Source organism: Podarcis bocagei, assembly GCF_964188305.1.
Source record: "Podarcis bocagei genome assembly, chromosome: 10".
In the NCBI taxonomy this organism is placed as follows: Eukaryota; Metazoa; Chordata; class Lepidosauria; order Squamata; family Lacertidae; genus Podarcis; species Podarcis bocagei.
The window spans coordinates 53146076-53171787 of NC_138135.1; the positions used below are offsets into that span (position 1 = coordinate 53146076).

Genomic DNA, 25712 nt, shown 5'->3' on the forward strand with positions numbered 1-25712 from the left:
TGTGCTTAAGATTTTGGCCTTTGTACAGTATACAGATGTTAAAATTGTGCTGATTTGTGTAAAGAAGGAAAGAAAAGGAATATAAGCTACTTCCTCCAAATTTAACTTAACAGAGAGTGATTGTGTATGATTTTCTAAGACTTGCCTCCATCTTTTCTTCATTTTTCCAGGCTGTATAATATTGTAATGGAAGAAGATTCTGACAGGGCAGTGGCATTCCACTCTTGCACTTACGTGAATGATCACATTGGCTTCTGCGGCAGCTTAAAAACATTCCCAAAGGACTTTGTAGTAACAGAAATTAATGCATTTGGGCAGTTAGTTAATGAGATCACAGCAGATTCTCCTAATAAATCCTGTGAGAGCTTGTCGGAACAAGCTGGGTTCTGTCAACAGGATCCCAAAAAGCTGAGACTGAGTCGTCCAGAACTGTGCACAGATGAGGAATATTGCAACATTCGGGATGATGATGATGATGTTCACTGTTCCCCAGAATGTCCTTCTTTCTCTGCTGGAGAAAGTGAAGAATATAAATCTGATAATGTACCTGAAAACCACCTTGCCAAAGCTGTTAACCTGGACTCCTTATTAGATAAGCCCTTAAGGGAGCAACTTGGTCAGTTTGCTTGCCGTGTGAAAGACATGTGGGAATCTAAATCTGAACTAGCGGTTCCTCCAGATGAATTTTCTCTTGGTCCAGTCCTTGACAAGAAGAATCGAGCCAGCTTGCATGGGGCCATCAGACAGGAATACCCTTTCTTAGCCACGGTGACAAAATGTGGCGAGATTATTGTAAAAGCAAATCCGGACTACCAAGATCTTTGCCAGCTGGTGTCTGAAGAGGAAGCATGTGGCTTTATGAAATTTTTAGATGCCAAACTAGAACGATCAAAGTTTGCTTTCAGACCGGATGGAGATAAGGAACACCGGAAGATGGTTCACCACTTTATCAGTAAAAAATTTGGGAAGCTTGTGGAAACCAAGTCTTTCACCGACGCTCAACAAAAGGTGGTCATTATAGTAAGGTTTCGTGAGAAAAGTGGCTCAAGGAAAAGGGCTGCTGTTGACAGTGGGATGAGAAAAGAAATTTACACAGGTAAGTATGCAACAACAATTTTGTCACTTCTTTGGAAGGGTTTATATGTCTAATGTATTACAGTCTTATGGGACGTGGGTGGCGCTGTGGGTTAAACCACAGAGCCTAGGACTTTCCGATCAGAAGGTCGGCGGTTCGAATCCCCGCAACGGGGTGAGCTCCCGTTGCTCCGTCCCAGCTCCTGCCAACCTAGCAGTTTGAAAGCATGTCAGAGTAGATAAATAGGTACCACTCCGGCGGGAAGGTAAACTGCGCTGCTCTGGTTCGGTCATGCTGGCCACATGACCCGGAAGCTGTACGCCGGCTCCCTCGGCCAATAAAGCGAGATGAGCGCCGCAACCCCAGAGTCGGTCACGACTGGACCTAATGGTCAGGGGTCCCTTTACCCTTTACCTATATCACTGTCTTAATGAAATCTACATGAATGAAGTCACACACAGACAGCTTTATTGCAGTTGATAGACCCAAAATACACAGTACAACAACAGTAAATGTCAGTAGTTATTAAGGTGTAAGATCGGCCTTGCTTGAATGAAGTCAGCACTTGTTAAAAAGAGCCACATCACAATAAGCTGGTTCACTCTTAAGGTTAAACCATTGCTTAAAATAAACTATGGTTTAACAAGCACTTTGCTCCTCCCCTACGCCTGACTGTGCTGTATTGGGGAGGAAACAAGCCAGAGTTTGGTTTGTTGTGATGTGTACAACCAGGAATTGAGCGGGCTCATGCCTCAGACGCCTCGGCTTCCGCTTGTAGGTTTGTTTGGAGGAAAACCAACGATGAGCCCAGGTTCACATGCCACAAGAAATCAAACCCGCTTGTTCCTGGCTTGCTTCTGCCCCCTAGTGGCAAAGTCATGAACTGGGAGAGGAGTAAAGTCCTTGTTTTGATTAAACTATGGTTTGTTTTAAACTATGGTTTCATGTTGCATGTGAGCCAGGCTGGAACTGATGAGAGTTGTAGTCTAGCAGCATTGGGAGGGCACTAGGTAGAACCAGTGATGCACAGGCAAGAATATCATTTCTGCAAGTAATTGCCGTGTAGCATGGAGTAAAATAGGTTACTAGTTTATGTGAGAGGTATGCTTACCTACAGGGTGGAGTTGATTTAAATCAAATTGATTTAAAGCACTAGTCAGTAAGACTTGATTTAAATCTTTTTTCTTTTTTTTTTTTTACAGAAAGACTCGTTCTTTCTGGTATAATCTTAATATTTACAACCAGATGAAGGTTTCATTTTAGGAATAATAAATTTTCAGAGTAGTTTTTACAATTATATCAGAAATTACTGATTTGGATATACTATTAGAAATACCTAGACAGGTAATTATGAAATTATTGTAAGGTTTAATAAGTTACCTATTTATATTTGGACAGCATTTCTGCTGTACTTTGTTGGAAGGAGAAAAATAACCATTTCCTTAATAACAATTTATTTAACTAAAACAATAACATTATGTATCCATGTATCCATATGTATCCATGTTTGTTAACTGATGTGGTTAAATAATAATAAAAAAACCCTAACAGACTGAGTTTTAGCAAACATGAAAAACTTAAAACAAATCCTTATTTCCTGATGAATAGCCTTTGGACTATAATGTAACTTTAAAAGAAAGCTATCTTTAGAAAGATTTTTCCTCCAAAAGCATTTTATTTTCAAAATCTAATTTAAATTAAAAAAGTGATTTAAATTTAAAAAATCATTAAAAAAAATTTTTTTTGTTGAAAAAGTAATTGATTTTTATCCACCCTGGTTACCTACAGACAGCAGCAATAACTTTGATACTGCATTTGCTAACATTTAGAAACTGCTTAAAACAGGGTATTTCTACTCCAGCTTAGTTTTAGTTTTACAGATTTCCGTAGAACAAGGATTAATCAGTAAATAACCCATTTTTTCTCAATTGCTTAGCCGATGCCTACACTATCCTATCAACAGATCCTCCATTAGCTCAGTCATTTGAGAGGGACACCATTCATGTTTTCTGAGCAACGCCATCCACTTGGGTGCACTGAATCTGCAATAATGTGGTTTCAGCTTTTACTCTCCGGAAAGAGAACCTGGAAACGCTTGAAGCAATTAGCTTCTTGTCTGCTGAACTTGGCGTGCTCCCTTCAGACTTCAGTTACACAGGCATTAAAGACAAGAAGGCCATAACGTACCAAGCTATGGTTGTGAAGAAGGTGACGCCTGAAAGGTAATGAGAGATTTGTGGTTGCACTTTAACATCATGGTTTGAATTAGACTCTAGCTCTCTTTTTAAATTCAGATCTAGTATTTAATTTTGCTGGTTAGAAAGGAGCTCCATTTTGTTTTGAGTTCTTAACACGTGAAGCAATATGGAAAGTTAAAAGTCCTTTGGTATGCTTCACATCTAGAACAGGGGTAGGAACACAAGAGCCAAATGTGATCCTCCCAGCTTTTCTGTCCGGCTCTCTGGACTCTTGATTAATAAGCTGTGTTCTTGAGTACCATTAAGATAGAAATAATTTCTCTTCTTTTCAAAGCATTGCTCATTTAGTACATGAGAAACGTGTTGATTTGGGTGTTTATTTCTACAGCTGCACATGTAGCAAAATGGTGTAATGTTACTTGTCTTAAAGCAATTTTCATGGTTAATCGACTGAACCTTTCACTTGCGTTCTCATCGTTCTGATCCCCAAGAATCTGTTGTTCATCAAAGGGAAACTTTGTCTGCAACGCTCTCTAAAGCATAATGACTCTTTCCTTGTCGGCCTTACAAAAATAAACTTGCAGGACCATTTCTCTCCTTGGGTGTGTAATGTACATGCCTGTAATTGAAAACACAGCTGACAGTTCAAATATCTGACCTTGAAGTGTTCATTTAATCTTTTACTTCTAACACACATGAAATCCCCATTCAAGCCGAGGAAATGTTTTTCCAAGTAGAACTGCCACAGAATTGTGTGTGAGATTGGGGCAACACGTTGAAAATGCAATGTCGATTTAGTCCCTTTCTCTCTCTCTCTCTCTCTCTCTCTCAGAAGTATTCTGTAGAGTCTGTTACTAGTTAGCCCTCCCTTTTCTTCTTAAGCCATATCTGCTTATACTTTTTTATTGAATACTACGCTGTTCTCACTCCCCAACTTTGCCCCGCCAGTCTTGGCTAAATTCTTATTCCTCAGCGCAAGGATATCTTTCTATGTATCAGTTGCACTACTTTTATTTAGTCATCATGCATATTGCTTATAATGCATGTCCCTATATAGTGAACAAATAAACAAACGAAACTTGAATACAGTATCTTCTTTAGCTTGTCTTCCACAGCTTGAGAAAGTCTTACTCTCTCATTTCCAATAATCTGCACCCTGGTTGTTTTTACTTCTTTGTGGTTGTTAGTTGTCGAGGACATTTTGCAAAAATTAAAAATGGGAAAGTAGGATACGACTGTGCAAATATACAACAACATTTAAAAACACAGTTTGAGCTGAGAGACAAAAATAGGTAGTAGAATCAGCCCAAAGAGCAAAAACAGTAATATTTTCAAGTGGCATAGGAATGTCAACAGGGAGAGAAACCAAATGGAGTTCTGTAGTTTCGACCACCGCACACAGCCTGCTCCCTGCGTACGCCCATGCTTTGCCTGCTGCTATGCACTTATCATGAGCTGGGTAATACATGTACAACATTAGCACTCTAAAAATGGATGGTCTGGGTGGTCTTCATATGGACACATATGGTATGAGCATTAAAAAGTGGCAAGGTGTGTGTGCAATGCTTTTATCAATAAGTACTTTTTGTTTAGCCTTTCTCCTGCAAAAATCAGGCCACAATCTTAGCACATTGTGGGGCTGGGAGCACATTATTGCAGAATTTCTGCTAATGCATATTTTGCAGCAGTGTTAAGTGGTAGCAGTATGGAGAGCCAGTATGGTGTAGTGGTTAAGAGCGGTAGTCACGTAATCTGGGAAACCGGGTTCGCGTCTCCGCTCCTCCACATGCAGCTGCTGGGTGACCTTGGGCCAGTCACACTTCTTTGAAGTCTCTCAGCCCCACTCACCTCACAGAGTGTTTGTTGTGGGGGAGGAAGGGAAAGGAGAATGTTAGCCGCTTTGAGACTCCTGAAGGGGAGTGAAAGGCGGGATATCAAATCCAAACTCCTCTTCTTCTTCTTCTTCTTCTTCTTCTTCTTCTTCTTCTTCTAGCAACGAAATATCAAAAGTTGAAGGTCCAAGCGAGGGCATGCTTTCTCCCCCCCCCCCAGCAAAACCATTGCCAGTAAAATGCTATAGGAAGCTCATTTTTTGAAAACTGCTTTCTTGTTAAAATATTCAGCGTCTCGAAAATGACACGGCATTTCCAACGTTTCCTTTCTGCAGATTGAAAGAACTTGGAAACGCCATTGGGAAAAAGGGAATTGGTGTGTCTAATGTACACTCTGCCAGTCAGCCGCTGAGACTTGGTCAGTTGCAAGGAAACCATTTTGATATAATTGTAAGAGATTTAAAACTTAAAAGCAATGACTGTTCCGCGAGCCTAAAGGAGAGAATATATGAAGCAACTGAGAACGTCAAGGTAAAGCAATAGTACATTTCAAAAGATGCTGCCTCTAGCTTTCCATGCCTCTATGATTTTAAAATACTACATAGTGTCCAGATCAGCATTGCAAGCTAAAGATGCACCTCTTTGCCTTAGCTTTGGGCACCTGAGGTGTGTATTTTTGGATCCACCTTATTTTTGAAAGTCTAAACTGTGTTTAATACTGTGTAACACTGTATATTGGGACGCGGGTGGTGCCGTGGGTTAAACCACAGAGCCTAGGACTTGCTGATCAGAAGGTCGGCGGTTTGAATCTCCGTGACAGGGTGAGCTCACGTTGCTCAGTCCCTGCTCCTGCCAACCTAGCAGTTCAAAAGCATGTCAAACTGCAAGTAGAAAAATAGGTACCGCTCCGGCGGGAAGGTAAAGGCGTTTCCGTGTGCTACTCTGGTTCGCCAGAAGTGGCATAGTCATGCTGGCCACATGACCCGGAAGCTGTACACCAGCTCCTTCAGCCAATAAAGCGAGATGAGCACCGCAACCCCAGAGTTGGCCACGACTGGACCTAATGGTCAGGGGTCCCTTTACCTTTACCTTTAACATTGTATATTAATATTAATGTTGTGTTTTAATAGTCGTAATCTGCCCCCGAACCTTAGGATGAAGGGTGGGAAATAAACTACTGTAGTAGTAGTAGTAATAGTAACAACAACAACACAAGAATGTGTATCTGAAGAAGTGTGCATGCACACGAAAGCTCATACCAAGAACTAACTTAGTTGGTCTTTAAGGTGCTACTGGAAGGAATTTCTTTATTTTAACAACACAAGAAGTAATAGCTCCATGCTATTCTGCATCTGGGGAACACTGTGTACAGTTCTGGGTGCTACATTTGAAGAAGGATATTGATAAATTGGAGTATATCCAGAGAGGGGTAGCCAAGTGGTCTAGAGAACAAGCCCTATGAGGAATGGTTGAAGGCTGGAGAAGGTTAAAGGGAGCCATGATTCGTTTTCTTCAGATATCTGAAGGGCTGTCTCAGGGTAATAGCCAGAAGGCACATGGGGCCACCATCTTGCTGAAGCTAAGCAGCAATGGATCTGGTCAGTGCTTGGATGGGAAACCACCTGGGAACTGTACATATGGAAGGAAGAGGTGATATATAAATGTAAGAAAATGAATAGTAATAAATAGGATGGAGCAGACTTCTTCTCTGTTGCTCCAGATGGCAGGACCTAGAGCCCAGGGAAAGAAATTGCAGGGAAGCAGATTCCAGTGAAACCTTAGCAGAAACTTCCTAACAGTAAGAGCCGATGGGTCTCCTTCACTGGAGGTATTCAAGCCGATGCAGAATGGTCAGGTGTAGTTGCAAGATTCTTGTATTGAACATGGGGGTGGGCTACACGGCCACCTAGGTCCCTTCTAACTCTAAAATGCTATGATTCTTCATATGTTTAACTTTTTCTCTTCTACTTTGCAGAAAAATGGTTTTATCAATTTCTATGGACCTCAGCGATTTGGACAAAGGCAGACTATACAGACGGATCAAATTGGATTGGCTTTGCTGAATGAAGAACTGGTACACACACAGAGATATAATTTGATACTTCCCTTCCTCCTAAGAGCTATTGGGGTGGGGTGGGGTTACACATAGTTCTCCTTCCCTATTCTAGCATTGCAACCATTTTGTGAGCTAGATTAGTCTGAAAGAGATGCACTGGCCCACGATCACTCAGTGAGCTTGATGGCGGTGTGTGTGAGAACACGCTCTTTTTAAAAAATCAGGTTATCATTCCCTCAATTTCCATTGTTTACACTGTGAGTGTTGTTCCTTATGTAGCCAAAACAGCACCCACTGTGCAGACTTAGGGGGACTCCCAAGGTTTGCAGAAGTACATAAAAATCTTTAGAAAATGTAAAGTGGGAGAGGAAGGAACCCCAAACAGCCCATGAGGACTAAGTGTGTGCCACATTTGGACATAGGTCGTCCTTGTAAAAGTCCAATCATTCGGAATCAAAGCTGGTGCTAACATAATAAACTTTTAAGAACACATAAAGCAACATGGCATTTGCATTTACTTGCCTTAAAGGTCAAAGCGGTGAAATTGTTTCTCACACCAGAAGATTCAGATGATCCTGTAAATAAAGCGAAGAAATACTTCCTTCAGACCGGTAAATATGCCATCTCCTATGAAACATATCGCAGGAAGAAAACCTTGCTGCGTAGTGAGGAAGAAACGCTTGGGTTTGTTAACAGAAGCAATATTAAAATCAGTGGAAGCGGGTAAATAGTTATGCGCTCGTGTTTGTATGTGTATCTTAAAAGGTTCTCAGTATTTGCTTTTTTAAAGATATTGATATACTGCTTAATATTCAGAATTTAATAATGTATATATAAAAATACATAAAATATATACAGTCGTACCTTGGAAGTCAAACGGAATCTGTTCCGGAAGTCTGATCGACTTACAAAACATTTGAAAACCAAATCGCGGCTTCTGATTGGCTGCAGGAAGCTCCTGCAGCCAATCGGAAGCCGTGGAAGCCCCGTCGGACATTCAGGTTCCTAAAGAACGTTCGCAACCCAGAACAGTCACTTCCGGGTTTGTGATGTTCAGGAGCCAAAATGTATGAGTTCCAGGGCATTCAAGAAGCAAGGTACAACTGTATTTAAAGCGTACAAGGAATAAGAACAATTCAATTCATTTATTTAAAGGCTGAAAATTCCGGCAGAATGCCTGTTGAAATAGGAAAGTCTTTGTTTGATGCCTGAAGTTCCTTGGAGGGCAGTGTGTGTGCCTTTTTCTGCTCTGCATTGAGAACAATGGGTTAAATTACACAGTACTTGGCCCATATCTTGAGTTAGCACATCTCCCATGTCTATCTCCACCAGACCTTATTTATTTATTTAAAAATACAAGTGCAAGTAGTAGAACTACAATGATAAGATGTGACTTAGTTGTTTTGACAAGCTATTCTATGGGCATGGTGCCCTTTTACGTGACTGCGGCAATTACTGTCACCCTTCAGTGACCCACCTTAGGTCTTTGCCCACAAAAATCTCTCCTCTAATTTTAAACACTTGCTTTCATTTCTGAACGTTCGCTGCAAAGTTTCCTTTCCATATTGCCCTTTCCTCCACGGGGCTTTTCTTTGTCGCTCTCAGTGTAACTGGAGCTCCCTAGAGAGTTGGCTGCTTCAGTGATGTAACTAACCTTTTCTTCAGACAGCCAGGAATTAATTGCTTTCCCATGCCCTGAAGAGCTGCATAGAAAAAGGGAAGTAATCATCACCTAATTGAGCAGTGAGCTGCAGAATATATACCACAGCATTACATCATTTTCAGCACCTTTTTAATGGGGGGGCACTATTTGCAGAAAGGACCCCCCTCTCCTCACAAGATTATACATTTGCCCATGTTAGGAGGTTAGCAGAAAGGAAGTGAGTAACTGAGGGGAATGGCCGTGTCTGATAGGATCTGCAGGTGCGAGTGTTGCTGTTTTTTTCTGGGAAAGGGGTTTTCTGAAAATGTTGTTTCAGATTCTGCTGTAATGATGCTGTTCTTCAGTGATGAAAATCAAGCAAAATAAGGAAAAACTTTTTTTTTATTTTTTGATACATAATTTCCCCCTTTGAGCTGAGTTGATGGACACATTTAGTATTCCCCTTGCCTCTAACACATTCAGAAGAGTGGACTCTCTCAGCATTACTTACTTGAAGCAAAAGCACATTCCTTGGTTAGAGGAATTAAGGGGGGGGTGTGGGTGACGAATTGGAAACAGAAATATTAGTTTTCTCTAAGTTTGTAATCTGAAGTACTCCCTCTTTTCCCACAAATGTTACCACCCATGCCAAAAAGAGCACTTCTTTTTCTTAATGATTTTCCTGCTTTCCTTATGGAAATGCAACAGTTTTCATTCTCATTGCCTTCTCTGGCTCTCAGTTTCCATTGACTTCGCTTGTCCTTAACGATGCTGTGATGTAGTCAAATCACATGGGCTACATAGTGCCAGGATGATACCCTATTCCCTTGTGATCCCAGATCACCTGAAATTGCCAAGGTGGGGATAAGAAGATAAGAAGTAGCAGGAAGAAATGGTGCAGAAAGTGGAAAGGAAACAGTGAGCCAGTTTGTACGTGACACTAAGCCAAACCATGGATAAGCTCATGCATCTGCATGCAGGTAGCTGCAGCAGAAATCATGGCTGCTTTGCTTCTCACCTTGGTCTCCTGAAGCTAAGCCATGGTTTGTGTTAGTATTGTGTCCAAACCCAGGCTCATTGTTTGTCTTCCCCAGACAACCAGGAACAGCAAGCCAGGAACAAACCTTGGCTACAACTTATGGTTTGTCTAGAGCAAGGCAGGTAGACTGGTGACTGGGAGTGGCCGCCAGACCACATAACACTGGTCCTGAAAGACCTACGTTTCCAAGCACAATTCAAAGTGTTGGTGCTGACCTTTAAAGCCAGGCATAGGCAAACTCGGTCCTCCAGATGTTTGGGGACTACAACTCTCATCATCCCTGACCACTGGTCCTGTTAGCTAGGGATGATGAGAGTTGTACTCCCAAAACATCTGGAGGGCTGAGTTTGCCTATGCCTGTTTAAAGCCCTAAACAGCCTCAGCCCAGTATACCTGAAGAAATGTCTCCACCCCTATTGCTCAGCCCGGACACTGAGGTCCAGCTCCAAGGGTCTTCTGGCAGTTTCCTCACTGTGAGAAGTGAGGTTACAGCGAACCAGGCAGAGGGCCTTCTCGGTGGCGGCGGGAACACCCTCCCATAATGTCAAGGAAATAAACAACTATCTGAGTTTTAGAAAACATCTGAAGGCAGCCCTGTTTAGGGATGTTTTTGATGTTTGATGTATTTATCGTGTTTTTAATATTCTGTTGGGAGCCTGCCAGAGTGGCTGGGGAAACCCAGCCAGATGGGTGGGGTAGAAATAATAAGTTGTTGTTGTTGTTGTTAAGTAAACTGGGCTGGGGGGGGGGAGAGGAGGAAATGAAACAAGTAAAAAATCATCATCATCATCATAGTAGTTGAGATAAATATTTATCCACCCTGAAAGTGCTATTTTTGACATGGAAAAGTGGAGAGCAAATCTGCACATTAGCTTCCTTTGCTTTTAAAAGGGATCCTTTCAGTTTTTTCAAACCAATGAATGAATACAGTGGTACCTCAGGTTAAGAACTTAATTCGTTCCGGAGGTCTGTTCTTAACCTGAAACTGTTCTTAACCTGAAGCACCACTTCAGCTAATGGGGCCTCCTGCTGCCCCTGCGCCACCTCTGCACGATTTCTGTTCTCATCCTGAAGCAAAGTTCTTAATGCGAGGTAATATTTCTGGGTTAGCGGAGTCTGTAACCTGAAGCATGTTTAACCTGAAGCGTATGTAACCTGAGGTACCACTGTAAATCCAACAGCTTAGAGTTGGGGCTGCTTGAGTCTTGAAAGTCTAAGCATCTTTGCGAAGCCAAGAGGGCACAATCTCAACCGGGAACAAACACAGAGCATAATGGACGTGGTGGAGAGGACTCAAAAGGGGGGGGAATCAGTGGGCAAGAGACGCAACCAGCACCTTTCAACCACCCACTGCTTCTCATATGATACGTGGAGGAGAAACAGAAGTTGCGCTACAAAGGTGCACCTTAGAAGCAGAATGTGTAGAAGCTCATGATCAGTTTTCTCTGTTTCTCAGAGGACGCCAAAGGTACCCTCGCAATGCTGCCTGACTTCAAAGTCAGAGAGACGCTGCTGCTGCGTGCCTTGAATCGCTACGGTATAAATCACGAGGGATGTGCACGAGGGTGGCTCAGTATTCCTCACTCCATGCGTATTTTCTACGTCCATGCATATTGCAGTAAGATTTGGAACGAAGCCGCTTTCTACCGGATTAAGATCTACGGTACAAGAGTTGTGGCTGGCGACCTCATCCTTTCGGGAACACGTTCTGAAAGCTGTTCGCTGAATGACAAGGTAAACAGGAGCTTGAAAGGCACGGATAGCAAATCTGATCCTCTCTGGGTCTGTTAAATTTCATTAAAATTCGAACGAGGCCTTTCATCTTCCTGGTACTCCATAAATAAACATGCTGTGTTTACAGAAGGTGCAGTCTGGTTTGGCAGAACCAGTCAGATATAGATTATTTTGCTATGCATGTTTATGAGAACCAATGTGAACTATAATGTGGTCCAGGATGTCGCATGCGTGAAATGGGATAGATCTCCTTTTGGAATAAGATGAACGGATGTCAATTCATGATGTCAATGCATTCAGGAAATTGATTGGTGCAAGTTCAGGTAACATACCCCCTTATAAATCAGAACATCCTATAATTATATTTTTTTTACAAATAATAATAATAAGCAAATAAAAACCTTTACCCATGTGCATAATGTCTTCTGTAGATACTACCAGCTTGCTTTCAAACTCACCCCTATCATGAGGCCTAGAACTATGTATTTGGTTTTGTTTTGTTTTGTTTTTGCTTAGTTTAATTGGATCTTCTCAAAAAAAATGGCTAGGGAGCCAATGAAATTGTATATGGATGGCATCTCAGAAGAATCAGCACTGCCCAGTTAACACAGCTATATTTCACCTGGGCTGAAAGGCAGGGTAGAGATATTTAGATAGGTTAAAAACATAAAATAAACTCTGCATTATTCAAAATGCTATTTCAGAAAAATCAAAATCAGAAGACGTCATCCAGTTGGAAGCCCATGTACTCTTTAATCATGAAGTTATTTCAGCATGGCTAACATTAATTTCACATTCTTTACCATTTAAAGTGGTGTGTTCTGTGATTACGAATGGGATAAGTACACAGCCAAGTCAAACAGTTGTTTCTAATTTTGTGTTGGTTGAAGCCAACCATTTTCCTTTGCAATAAATAACTTGGAAATGTTTTCTCTTAAAGGATGGCAAGGGTTGCAATCTTATACCAGTTCACCTGAAAGTAAGCTCCATTGAATCAATGGAATTGAATTCTGAGTAAGCGTGCATAGAACTGCATTGTAGGCGTACAGTAGGTATATGATTGCTTCACATTCTATGGAAATTCCACTGCCTCTCACTAGTGGCAATGTCCAAGTAGTGAAGTTCCACTCAAAAGAAGCCCCTATGGGTTAAACCACTGTGCTGCTTGGGCTTGCCGATTGAAAGATCGGCGGTTCGAATCCCCACGATGGGGTGAGCTCCCGTTGTTTGGTCCCAGCTCCTGCCCACCTAGCAGTTCGAAAGCACGCAGTGCAGGTAGATAAATAGGTACCTCTCCGGCGGGAAGGTAAATGGCATTTCTGTGAACTGCTCTGGTTTCGCCAGAAGTGGCTTAGTCATGCTGGTCACATGACCCAGAAAAACTGTCTGCGGAAGCGGACAAACACCAGCTCCCTCGGCCTGTAAAGCAAGATGAGCGCCACAACCCCAGAGTCGTTCGCAACTGGACTTAATTACCTTTATCTTTACATTAGTATGGAAACACTGTTTTGAATGCATTGTAAACATGCAACACCAAGTGGCGACAGAGGGTAAAATAAATTCTGTGCAATTTTCCGTAGTGATTCTCCCCCCTTTGTTATAACAATTTAATTTCTGACTTATTTATAGCATTTTCTCCTGTTTGTAGAACCATCCTTAGTCTGTTTATAGACTGCATTTTTCACACGTTGTGCTGAAAGCAGTATATAAGAAGCAACCCTATGAATACAATAATTCAACAACCATTATGCATAATCAAAATTGCCATCAAAATGATAGCGTCGCTGCAGCACTAACAGTTCAACAATTCATTTTTCTTTTGAAATAGATCACAAAAAATGAAGCGAGCATGCCAGTTAATATCCCAAAATAGCCCTAAATCTAATATAAGATCTAAAGACCAGACGCAGTTTTTTGGGCAGCTGTTCCCTCTTGGGGAACAGGTAGGTAGAAGCAGCTATACCTTGATGGCTAACACAGTCTCTTCCCTCCCATTACTAGTTGAGCTCTAACAGTGCAAGCCTAGCCTAGCCATGTCTACTCTGAGCAAGACCTGCTGGGGCTTACTGCCTGGTAACTGGGATTAGGATTGCAGCCTGAATCCTTGCATTTATGTTTTTAGCCTTCAATACTGCATTGCAAACTGGCCTCGGAATTATTTAAAGGATGCTAATAGAAATCTCTAGAATAAGTCAGTAAAAACATCTTACATACTTTCCCCCATTTTTTATACCAGGTCCATGTAGTAACAGCTGCAGAAGAAGAGGCCAATGAATATGCAATAAATCAGGTACGTTTTGGGAAATGTATTTCTTTAAAGTATTAAAGGAGCACTAGGCTTATGACATACACTTGTAAGTTACAGGCATAGCTTGATCACTGGAAAATATAAATACAGTCGTACCTTGGAAGTCGAACGGAATCCGTTCTGGCATTCCATTCAGCTTCCAAAACGTTCGGAAACCAAAGCGTGGCTTCTGATTGGCTGCAGGAAGTTCCTGCAGCCAATCGGAAGCCACGGCGGACATTCGGCTTCTGAAAATCATTTGAAAACTGGAACACTCACTTCCGGGTTTCGATCATTCGGGAGCCGATTTGTTTGGGAGCCAAGGCGTTTGAGATGCAAGGTACGACTGTAGAAGAAAATGCCAACCCAAACCAAAAATCCAGATCTTTGTGCATTTTGCAGGGTTCTCTCGCTACCACCCTTTCTCCATCCCCCCGCTGCAATCAGCAATTCCTTTGTGTTCCTTTGTTCTGACATTGCCTGGGCATGCGTAAAGGTAAAGGGACCCCTAACCATTAGGTCCAGTCGTGACCAACTCTGGGGTCGCGCGCTCCTCTCTATAGGCCGAGGGAGCCGGCGTTTGTCTGCAGACAGCTTCCAGATCATGTGGCCAGCATGACTAAGCTGCTTCTGGTGAACCAGAGCAGCGCACGGAAACACCGTTTACCTTCCCACCGGAGCGGTACCTACTTATCTACTTGCACTTTGACATGCTTTCGAACTGCTAGGTTGGCAGGAGCAGGGACCAAACAACGGGAGCTCACCCCGTCACGGAGATTCGAACTGCCGACCTTCTGATCAGCAAGTCCTAGGCTCTGTGGTTTAACCCACAGCGCCACCCGCGTCCCTGGGCATGTGCTTTTATGCAAACCCGCTCCCCTTCCACAGATATGCTCACCTTACTTTTTTCTTCCCAAAGGTGATTATCCCAATGGCTGGCTACAACGTCCGCTATCCCACTAACAAAGTCGGGGAGTGGTATCGCAAAAGACTTGCCCGTGATGGGCTGCAGACGCACCAGTTCAGGCTTCCTTCGTTACAGCTGAACGTGCCTGGGTGCTACCGACATCTCCTGAAGTATCCACGCGATCTGTCGTACCGTTTTTTAAAAAGCAACGAAGAACCGGTGGGAACTGGGGACAATTCCCCCCAAGATCCCGAAACTTCTCTTTCGGTGTCTTTTTGGCTCGATCCTTCGTGTTATGCAACTGTTTGTTTGGGGGAAATAATGAAGTGCAATCTTTAAAAGAAAAAAGAAAAGGCAGAGCTTCGCTGTGTAGAAATACGGCACGCTCAATAAAAATGGCATGGGGCTGCGTAGAAAAAAAATGGCGCTGCACCTTGGCTTGGGGGAGGTGGGGGCTGTTCCGCCTCAGGCTGCAAAATGTAATGGACCAGATCACCCCACCTTGGACCTACTGTAACAAGACAGTGCAGGAGTACAGCCAAGCTGCCAGCCTTATGCTTCCCAAACAGGTAAACCCAACATCCCCGTGCTCCTAAATTGGACCAGTATCTAATTCTTTGCCTTATCCACACATTAAATTCCAGCTTGTTATTGCTCACCTAGCCTGCATCCGGGTATTCGTACCACAGGCACTGCATTTCATGCAACTCTCTGGAGCTCTCCAATTTCTCTTTGGTACTGGGTGAAAACCGTACGTGCCTGATTTTCGAAATCTGGCTTTCAGTGTTCTTTTAACACTGGTCCCCCCCCCCCACTCTGCTTTCAAATCGCTTTGTTTTTATTGGCCATTATGGCAGCCTGGTCTTGGGACTTGTTTGGGGCCGAAGAGCAGGGTGAAAGTGCAGGTAATGAAATGGAATGAAAAACAGAACCAGGGCTGTCTTAAGTATATGCAGCCCTAACCCTAACCCTAACCCCCGCCCCCGGTTGCCCAGTCCCAGGTATGCAGGAGGGCGGAGCCAGCCTGCCACCTCAGCATCTCGCTGGCTCGGTCACCCCCCAACTTGCGGAAGAAGAGCCCACTGTGCCGCTCCGACCGACAAGTGGGCTCTTCCCCGAACTCAACTCTCAGACCCTGGACTTTCGGCCTGGCACCCTTGAGAGTCCGGCGCCCGGGTGCCCCACACCCCTAGCGCCTATGGCTAAGACGGCCCTGAACAGAACTGTCTGTGTCACCTGCAAGTTGATGGTACTAACTCTGAACTTATTCTGTCCCGGCCATTGCATTGTAGTACTAGGAAAAATATTTGAAGTGCCCTGGACAAATCCCGCATGGTAAATAATAACAATAACAATAATTTATTATTTATACCCCGCCCATCTGACTGGGTTTCCCCAGCCACTCTGGGCAGCTCCCAACAGAATATTAAAAACACAATAAAATATCAAACGTTAAAAACTTCCCTAAACAGGGCTTCAGATGCCTTCTAAAAGTCAGATAGTTGTTTATTTCCTTGACACCTGATGGGAGAGCGTTCCACAGGGTGGGCCACCACCAAGAAGGCCTTCTTGCCTGATTCCCTGTAACATGGCTTCTCGCAGTGAGGGAATCGCCAGAAGGCCCTCGGAGCTGGACCTCAGTGTCCTGGCAGAACAATGGGGGTGGAAATACAGTGGTCACTCAAAGCTACCTTCTGACATAGCATCATTAGGTAGGAGCGTATTGTCCTCCTGACCCTCTGGCTTTTGGACTCAAGTTCCCCAGTCTTTCTTGCTGCTGCATCCTGTCAAAACCACACTCTCCTTCCTGTCCCCAGCCCCCTTTCATTTGGCTCCTCTTTTCCTCAGCTGCTTGTTTCTCTTCTCTTTCTCTTTTTTAGGTCTTTGGTTCTTCCATCCGTATCTAAGGTCTTTGCTCCCCTCACTCCATTGCCTGCTCTGCCCTTCCTTTATACTTCCAGTTCAATACCACCTTCTACAAGTCAGGAAAATGGAGCCATTGGGTTTGACCCCAGATCACGCAGCTCTCTTTGCATAAGGCACAGGGAACACATGTGGGGGTGTTGGGTTTGAATTAACTACGGTTCAGCATATCGTCCTAAGAGACCTCCTTGTGTTTGTTTATCCACAAACTGTTGCTAAGCCCTAAGATCCTTCTAGTGCGAGTAAATGAAGAAGCCCTATATGGACTGGACTAACAGCTATTAAGATAAAGCTTTGGGGCCTGGCTCCAGAATGACACATCAGAGAATTGCATTGTTCCAAGTGGGCAGTTGTGTTATATTAATAGGCTCTGACGCTTCAACACAGGCTGCGCTGCCGTGTTAGCCTATGTGAATACTAAACTGTTGTATAATGGAATGAAAATATAATGTAAACCAGGACTGGGTTTTTTTGTGTTTAAAGGACTTTTAGGTCAGTTATGCTACTGAAAATGAAATTTCTGGGTTGAGATGTATTCTGAGGTTCCCTTTCCCCTTATTGTAAGTATGTTCACCCCTCTTTCAAAGAGCTGGATAGCTCAGTGGGCTAGAGTGTGGCGCTGATAAAGCAACGGTTGCAGGTTCGATCCCTGCATGGGACAACTGCATATTCCTGCCTTGCAGGGTCCCTTCTAATTATGCAATTCCATGAAAGTCACTGTATTGCACTTGGTTCCAGCTGGTAGGCGTTAGGGCTGTTGTACACAAAAATCAAAATAAAACCTGCTAGCTTGAAATCCACCCACCTCTGATATAAGCTATAGTGCAGTAGAGTGAATGGAATTCGCATACTTGCACAACATGATCTCCAGTTACATAATACTGCGTAATTTGCCTTATATCAATCAATAACTCAACCTACTGCATCAGCGCCTATATGGGGAGGAGACTGAGTTCCTTCATTCCACAAATGGCTTCTCCATTACAGTTTAAGAAGCAACAACAGCACTGTGGCCCCCTCTGCGAGCTGCCTTACAGTTATCTTAAATCAGCAACCAAAAAGACAAGCCTTTTAAACGACTACTCATTGCGGACCTTTTCTTTTATAAACAGTGGTAATACACATCCTGTTCTTAAAAGGCACACCAGTTAGCTGTATTCCCAATGTTTTAGAGCATATCAGAGAGGCGAAGGATGTCACTGTGCAGTGTGTGAATCCCTGCAAAAAAATGGGGGGAGATGCAGCCACAAATCACAAGCAGGATGATTTGGAATCTTAACCAGTTGCAAAAAGATTAAAAATATGATGCAAGGCAGCATATAGACATTAGTTGCATGCATTCTGCTTCATCTGCAGGTGGCGCTGTAACTTTGCAGGAACTAATGGGGGAGGGAAGCAACGCCAGCCATTTATTTAAATGACGTGTAGAATGCTGTTGGTATTATTTCAGATTTTTCCTGGGGTGATGCAACTTACTCTATGGGGTTCAGCCTCTGATTTTATTTCTAAAGGCTATAGGATTACATGAGCAAGAAGTGAGTTTTTGGAAGCACAGACTTTACCCATTACATCCCCACTAAATTTGAGTTACGGTACTGGACAATGTGTCAGAGGGGTTCTGGATAGATGATGAATGGAGATGGAGCATTCTGTATTTTAATGGTCCTTCAGAAATGCAGGTTTGTAGCTATCAAATAAAAAACCATGGCTGACCATTTGCCTTTGGACAATAGCCATCTATATACAGATGCTGTTTAGATTTTATCATAGGCATTTGTGTTAGGCTAAAAGAGTTGGTATGCCGCTATTTGTATTACATAAAAAAATATTATTTTTTTATTCATCTTACATCTGAGAATTTAAATTGCCAATCTCTTCAGCCCGATGAAACCAATCTGTGAAATCACAAAGCTTGCATCCTTTTACCAGCAAAAGAAATTGGTCCAGTCAAAGGAATTGCCTTCCAGAAGTTTTTGTTTAATTCTTTGGGAATTACAACATTTTTTGTAGACAAAAAATATATTGCATTAAGTCCTGGAAAATAAATTCTGTTTGTTTTATATACAATCCTAGGCTATTTAATCCTTGACGAGGCAAATCTCCCAGGTCATTGTTACTTGTTTTATTACACCATTCTTGTGCAACTATGAATCCACCCTAAACTTGAATTGCCTTGTTCAGCATAAGGTAGTGATATGTGAAAGTTGCAATTCTTGAGCTTCAGATCAGTCAGGAAATACTAATGCTAAAGCTATGCTAGTCTAAGCCAAAGCTCAATGGGCGCTGGTGCATGTTCTGGAGTCTACAAGCTTCTCCATTCCCCATTGTGTGCTCACAACCACAGCTGTGTGGACAGATTGCATGTACGCATGAGCAAAACATAACTGTATTCCGGAAACAGCTTCACTTAGTCATGCTAAAAAATCAGCTTTGATGCACTTTTTCTTAGGAACAGTTCAGCATATGTACAGATAACGTGTGAACAATCTCATTGCCCGATAGTGGCTTCACTTGCGTGAAGTGGGAATCACACAGAAATCGCCATGTAAATGTCGTTCTTCCTTGCATGGAATATAAAATTGCTCACAGCAGGAGATATGTGCAGCTCCCTTCTGCACAACAGCCTGAAGAATGGATGCATGTGTGAGGCTCTCCCAATTCTTCTGAATCCTCTGTCCAAGAATCTTTCCAGGTTGTGGTGTCGAAGGTGACCAAAGGTGATCTAGTCCAACCGCCTGAAATGCAGGAATCTTTTGCCCAACGTGGGGCTCAAACCGCTGACCCTGAGATCGAGAGTCTCATGCTCTACTGACTGAGCTACCCCAGCAGGGCTGGTTATAAATCCACCTAGTGGGTTAAGCTCAGCTTGGCTCATTGCAAGTTGAACATAAGCCACCAGGGAAATGCTCCTGATGAGATGTCTTTAAGCCATTGATTTGCTACTCCAGGCTAACCCTGCTTCAATCTCTACCTGCTTTTCCACTTATGGCCCAGGACTGTTTTCACAAACTCTGCCTATATAGACCATTCCTTGCTGTGAATGTAACCTCTGTTTGGCAACCTCAAGCTTGAAGTTCTGATTACTCCTGCACATGTTGATAGATTTAGTTCAATTTGGCTGTTCCCTGCTCTTCCTATTCCTCTGATCGTGACATATGGTATGCATTACAGATTTTCAGAGGCTAAGGGTATATGTAATTTACAGCTAAATCCTAAATTAGTGTAACTAAGTTGCAGTCAGTTTGCATCTAGCGAACCTTTTCTATACAGATTGCAAATCCAGACTTGCACATGCAGCTAATGATTATCTCCTTGATGAAATAAATATAACATTAGTAATATTAACAAGTAAATGTTATTGGTGTGTAACCTCCGAGTATAGGGCAGTATATAAATTCTAATAATAATAATAACAATAAAATATGTTCAGATTCATGCAGTTCCATCATCTTTAAAACAGGTACTTTATGCCCATTTAAATACGGAGCACAACTGCCCTGTGGTACTATTTGACTATAATATCCATTGCATATGAAAGATTTATTTCTAGTAAGTGACTTTGTTCTTAAATAACAGCAAAGGCATGAATTATGCCTTTACTCCTTATTTCCTTAATGGCCATTTAAAAAAAAATGCACTCAAAAATAAAGACAGCAAATAACTCTTTCCCACCCCTACCCTGGCCTCTTTCCTCAGTTCTTTTTGCTGTAGAAACCATTAATAACTTGTGACTTCAAGTTCATAGGTCATATCTGAGAAATTCAGAGCAACCTAGGAAAACTTAATTTGGAATGACATACGTGCCAACCCTCCCCTTCAAAAATGGCAAGAGGAATTCACATCTGAGTATCCATTTTTTAATATATATATTTTTAGAGATGCTTCCATTGACTGTATTGTATTTTAGTCTGAGTCTGGAATGTGAATTAATACAAGTTCTTCCTCCAGTGATTTAGCATAGTGCAAGCATATTGAAAATGCAGACTTCTTTAAAAGATCCAAAAATAGAGAAGAAAACAGAACGGAAGTGGAACTTGGGGAGGTTATGTCAGTATAATTTAAAGCAGGTATGGCCATTGGTCGCCTCTGGGCCACTGCCAGTAGTCTGGTCCTACACACACACACACACACACACACACACACACACACACACAGTGCCGGATTTACGTATAAGCTAAATTCAAAGGGGGAAAAACCTGGATGTACATTTCCAAAATATAAGATAAAAAAATAAAAATAAAACCTACATACAGCAACAGTGTTTTGTGTTGTGTAGGCTCCTATGATGTAAGTAATGGGCCCCACCTGCTCCCTAAAATATCACTGGTTTGACCCTTTCTATATATAGGGTGCCTACATTCTGTATGGACTGATTGCATGGCAACATGTGCAAATGGCTTTAGATACAGTGGTGCCTCGCAAGACGAAATTAATTCGTTCCGCAAGCTTTTTCTTCTTGCAAGTTATTCGTCTTGCGATGCACGGTTTCCCATAGGAATGCATTGAAAATCAATTAATGCGTTCCTAGGGAAACCGCCTTCAGACCAGGTCCGGGGACAGTCTGTCCCCCGACCTCTTCTGAAGGCTGGGGGGGGGGGGAACAAGGGCTTTTCTTCCCACTGCCAGCCTTCAGAAGGCTGTTCTGAAGGCTGGCGGTGGGGAAAAAAGCCCTTCTTCCCACCTCCCGCCCCGCAAGCTCCGGGGACAGGAGGGCTTTGCTGCCGACCGCCAGCATTTTAAAAGCCCCTGCTGTCCCGGGGCGATTTTAAAATGCTGGTGGGCGGGAGCGAAGTCTCTGCTGTCCCGGGGAGATTTTAAAATGCTGGGGGGCGGGAGCGAACGCTTCGCTCCCGCCCGCCAGCATTTTAAGATCGCCCGGGGCAGCAGAGACTTCTCGCCCAAAGCAAGGGGAGCTCTCCGAAGGGCTCCCCGTGCTTCTGGTGACAGGCTGCTGCCCCAAGCCTCGCGCACCCGGCGGGACCTCCTGCCGGGCGCGCGAGGCTTGCAGACACTCGCCCAAAGCAAGGGGAGCTCTCCGAAGGGCTCCCCGTGCTTCGGGTGACAGGCTGCCGCCCCAAGCCTCGCGCACCCGGCAGGACCTCCTGCCGGGCGCGCGAGGCTTGCAGACACTCGCCCAAAGATTTTAAAATGCTGGGGGTCGGGAGTGAAGCGTTCGCTGCCGACCCCCAGCATTTTAAGATCGCCCGGGGCAGCGGAGAAGTCTCCGCTGTCCCGGGAAGGCAGGCGGGTGGGGAGCAAAGACTTTTGCCCCCCGCCGGCCTTCAGAAGAGGTCCAGGACCTCTTCTGAAGGCCGGCTGTGGGCGAAAGTCTTTGCTCCCGACCGCCAGCAATTTAAAACAGGTCCCTGGAGATTTCCCTATGGGCTTTCGTCTTGCGAAGCAAGCCCATAGGGAAATTCGTCTTGCGAAGCGCCTCCAAAACAGAAAACCCTTTCGTCTTGCGGGTTTTCCGTCTTGCGAGGCATTCGTCTTGCGGGGTACCACTGTACCTATTAGGTCCATAAATTACCATATAGCATATATTCAACACAAAAAACAGCGACAATTTGCTGTTGACAAAGGACAGCTGGAAATATAAAGGGCCCCATTACCTTCAGTAGCTTAGGGCCTCATCAAACCTAAATCTGGCCACACACACACTGTGCTATGAGAGGTGTCACTTTTCAGATTGGTGTCAAGGAATGAAAGGTAGTTTCTAATTCCCAATACAAAGGTGGGGAGGACTAGCAGAATACATTTTGGCACTTGAGACGGGTCCCAAAAGAGCACCCCCCATTCCCCGTCAGTGAAGAAAGGGTCAGGGAAGTTCTACATCAGGAATGGGGTGTCATGGGTCAGGAGTCAGCTTTGCCTGTTGAACAGCAGCCGGAAGGGGGAGTGACTCCACTGGCAGCTGATCAGGCTCCAAGGACAGAGGGGAAGGTGCTGATGAGAACTAGCTGGCTTCAGCCTTCTTAAACAGAGCTCTCAGCAGCAATTAAGAAATGAATGAAACTGAATTAGGAATGAGCCGACACAAGTTGAGTTGCACAACTCAAATTGATTCGTTTTGTTGTTGTGGTTGTTGTATATGTCAACGACCCCAAAGTTTGAGAGTCAGTAGCACAGATGTTGTAAAGGGCGTTGTGAACAAGCCATTGAAGGAGATAACAGTGGCTACCGAGACCTCATTGCTGGTTGTGAAGGGCCCCTCACGACTGTTCAAGCTTCCGGGGCCCAAAATGTAGGTCTGCCAGTGACAGCACTCATTCAACTACATATTACACTGCAATTTTGAATTACTGTTGCTCTAGTGTGAGACAGAAATGGCAAATACGTTTTCTTGACTCCACTGTCTTCATCCTTTTATTTGCATAGGAATTACAAAAAAGGCCATTTAAGTGAAAGGGGCCTCTGTTGAGGCATCAGGCATAAGCCTGCATTTTATTAATGTTTGATCAGGACTTGTATATTAAAGAGGGCTTAGATTTTCAAAAGTTTCATGCCGGGCAAGAAGGCTAGCTGCTTAAGAAAATACTGACAGTGTTTTCTTCCTCTTAGACAAAGGGGCCCCTTTTGATTGATAGCAGAAAACAAATCTCAAAGTCGTAAAAGCTGAAATTACAGACTGAGAGTAAGGACACTGACCCTACATGTTATAGAAGATAAAAAAGGCAGAGATAAACATGATTAGGAATGAGTAAATAGTAAAATGATGCCAATGTGCCTCCCAGTAAAATGAGCCAGATCTTCTAAGGTTAAAAAGGCCAAGACCAAATGGAGAAGCATCTAGCTGGGAAGTCTTTTTTCTTTCTTAAACTGAGGGCAATAAATGTTGGGAAGAGATAATGGGAAAAGCAGCTTGCTGAAGGGGGGGAGGCTTCTTCTGAAACTGTTTTAAACTGAGTTCTTTTTTCTTTCTCTCTCTACTTTAAAAAGGCCTTATTCCTTTTAAGAGGCTATCTGTGTTGTGTATTAAATATATTGGCTTAAATGTAATTATGCAAAGGATTTAGAAATGCTAGATTCTTATTTCATATAGTTGTAAAGAGTTGTATTTATCCTGGAATTAAGTCAGACACCAGCCCAGCCCTCTTGCTAGACAAAGAGACGCCATCTGGGCTGTCCTGATATATTAGCTGTCAGACATTTGTTTAGGAACCTTCAAATGAAGGATATCTTTCAATGTTGATGTGAAACTCAAGATCCTTGACATATGTTTAAGATAAAAATTTAAGATTAACCATTTGTTTTAGAAGGCAATAGGGCAAGGAGGGCAAGAGGTGAGCTGGTAATTAAGATTCCTTGTTGAGACACATGTAAGATATATTACTACTTATTTGTCATTTATAGATGTAACAATATATAGCTCTTTGTCCTCCATATAAGGACAGGAGGATATGGGTGTATCTTTTTGTGATTGGTTCTAGCAATCAGCCAATAGGAAATCCAACCAGGCTGATTGGACAGAGGCAGCCAAAGGAGGAGCAAAGGGGGCTGGATTAAGGGAATATAAGGGCTGGCCATAATGGCAGGAGGCCAGGCCAGAGCTTGGTAACCATATACCACTGTGCCTCTCATTTATTTGTCTGACAAATAAATAATTATTTTAATTTCTCTATTGCTGCGTTGAATATTTCATTCCAGCTAAGCGTTAACCACAAGCAGGGTGCTACATTTTATGGTGCTCCTGTGACTCGGATAAGTGGTCTGCTGGAACGCAGCCCCTTCGCCCTAATGGGCAGGGTACAAGAGAGAGGATCTCTAAACTGCTTACCCAAGCGCGCACTGGTAAATTTTTCCAGGGGGGACGCAGAAGTCTCGTCTGTCTGATACCCTGCTCACTGGCGGCGACGGACCGGGGGGGAACGGAACCAACCAAGGGTAAGTGCACAAAGGGATTTTTGGCCCTCCAATTAACTGGGAGGAAGAGAAGTCTTGATCAAACTTCTGCGTCTCAGTAAGTGGGAACTGAGTACGCTAGGTGGTTGGATACATCAGATGGTGATCTGGTGGGGGAAAAGGGAAGAATGGGAGGTAGTGTGTGGTGAAGTATCTAGCGCATTGTATGTGTGAGAAAGTACAGAGCAATCTGTAGCTGACCTGAGTGTGGAGTGGGCAGTACTTCGGTTCCTGGTAAGGCGACTTCACCAGGCAAGGAAATCCACGAAGCGTGTGTGTGAGTGACTGAGTGGATACTTCACAGGGCCATACAATGGGAGTTGGGGGTTCAAAAGGGGAAAATACACCTCTTGAATGTATGTTAAATAATTTTAAGAAAGCCTTCTCAGGGGCATATGGAGTCAAAATGACGCCAGAGCGCCTGAGAACGTTATGTGAATTAGAGTGGCCAAAGCAAAATACTGAATGGCCATCTCAAGGAACCTTTGATATAAATTTAGTAAGCAAACTTTGGTCTAACATCGCCAAAGAAATTGGAGGGTGCCCAGAACAATTTTCATATATAGATTCCTGGCTGAGCACATTAAATAAAAATCCTCCATGGATAAGGGAATGCAAAGTCCAACGATGCAAATTATTGGCTGTAAAAGCCGAAGCTAGGAAAGGAATCTTGCCAAATAAACTCAAACCCATTTTTGAGGGACCAGAGGAAGAGCTGCTTCCACCTCCACCCTATGCTCCACATCGAAGGGAGCCTAATCCAAACACTCCACCAGTTGTAACCCCAAGGCAAGAAAGTGGAATGAATAATGGGGCTGGAGTCACAGAACTTGATTCCTTGATAGATTATGATAAATATCTTCAGGAGGCATTGGAGGCCTATAATAAAGCCCAAGCAGAAGTGGTTATTCCATCTGTGAGTCCCAGTAGAACTCCATCTACAGTCTCTTTTAGTGAAACAACTGATTGCCTACCCCAAACTCCTGTACATCCAAATCCTAGAGAATTATTACAGAAGTTACAGGGAGACCTTAATCGGTCAGCAAGCAATACAGCCAGGCGTATAAAGCTGCTAAAAGAACGCCTTGGGACAAATACCATCCCCTATGATTTGAGG

At 43.4% G+C, this 25712-nt stretch overlaps 1 protein-coding gene across 3 annotated transcripts in view; it reads left to right on the top strand.

The window, feature by feature from the left end:
• Nucleotides 1–18410, top strand: part of PUS7L (pseudouridine synthase 7 like) — a 21627-nt gene extending 3217 nt beyond the window's left edge. For all 3 annotated transcript variants that reach the window (XM_081211607.1, XM_081211606.1, XM_081211608.1), the window contains exons 2-9: nucleotides 171–1096; nucleotides 3138–3297; nucleotides 5441–5636; nucleotides 7081–7179; nucleotides 7691–7772; nucleotides 11299–11576; nucleotides 13813–13866; nucleotides 14783–18410. In XM_081211607.1, the coding sequence (XP_081067733.1) occupies nucleotides 187–1096; nucleotides 3138–3297; nucleotides 5441–5636; nucleotides 7081–7179; nucleotides 7691–7772; nucleotides 11299–11576; nucleotides 13813–13866; nucleotides 14783–15109 (2106 nt within the window). In that variant the 5' untranslated portion in view covers nucleotides 171–186 and the 3' untranslated portion in view covers nucleotides 15110–18410. The remainder of the gene's footprint in view (nucleotides 1–170; nucleotides 1097–3137; nucleotides 3298–5440; nucleotides 5637–7080; nucleotides 7180–7690; nucleotides 7773–11298; nucleotides 11577–13812; nucleotides 13867–14782) is intronic.
• Nucleotides 18411–25712: the final 7302 nt, after the last annotated feature.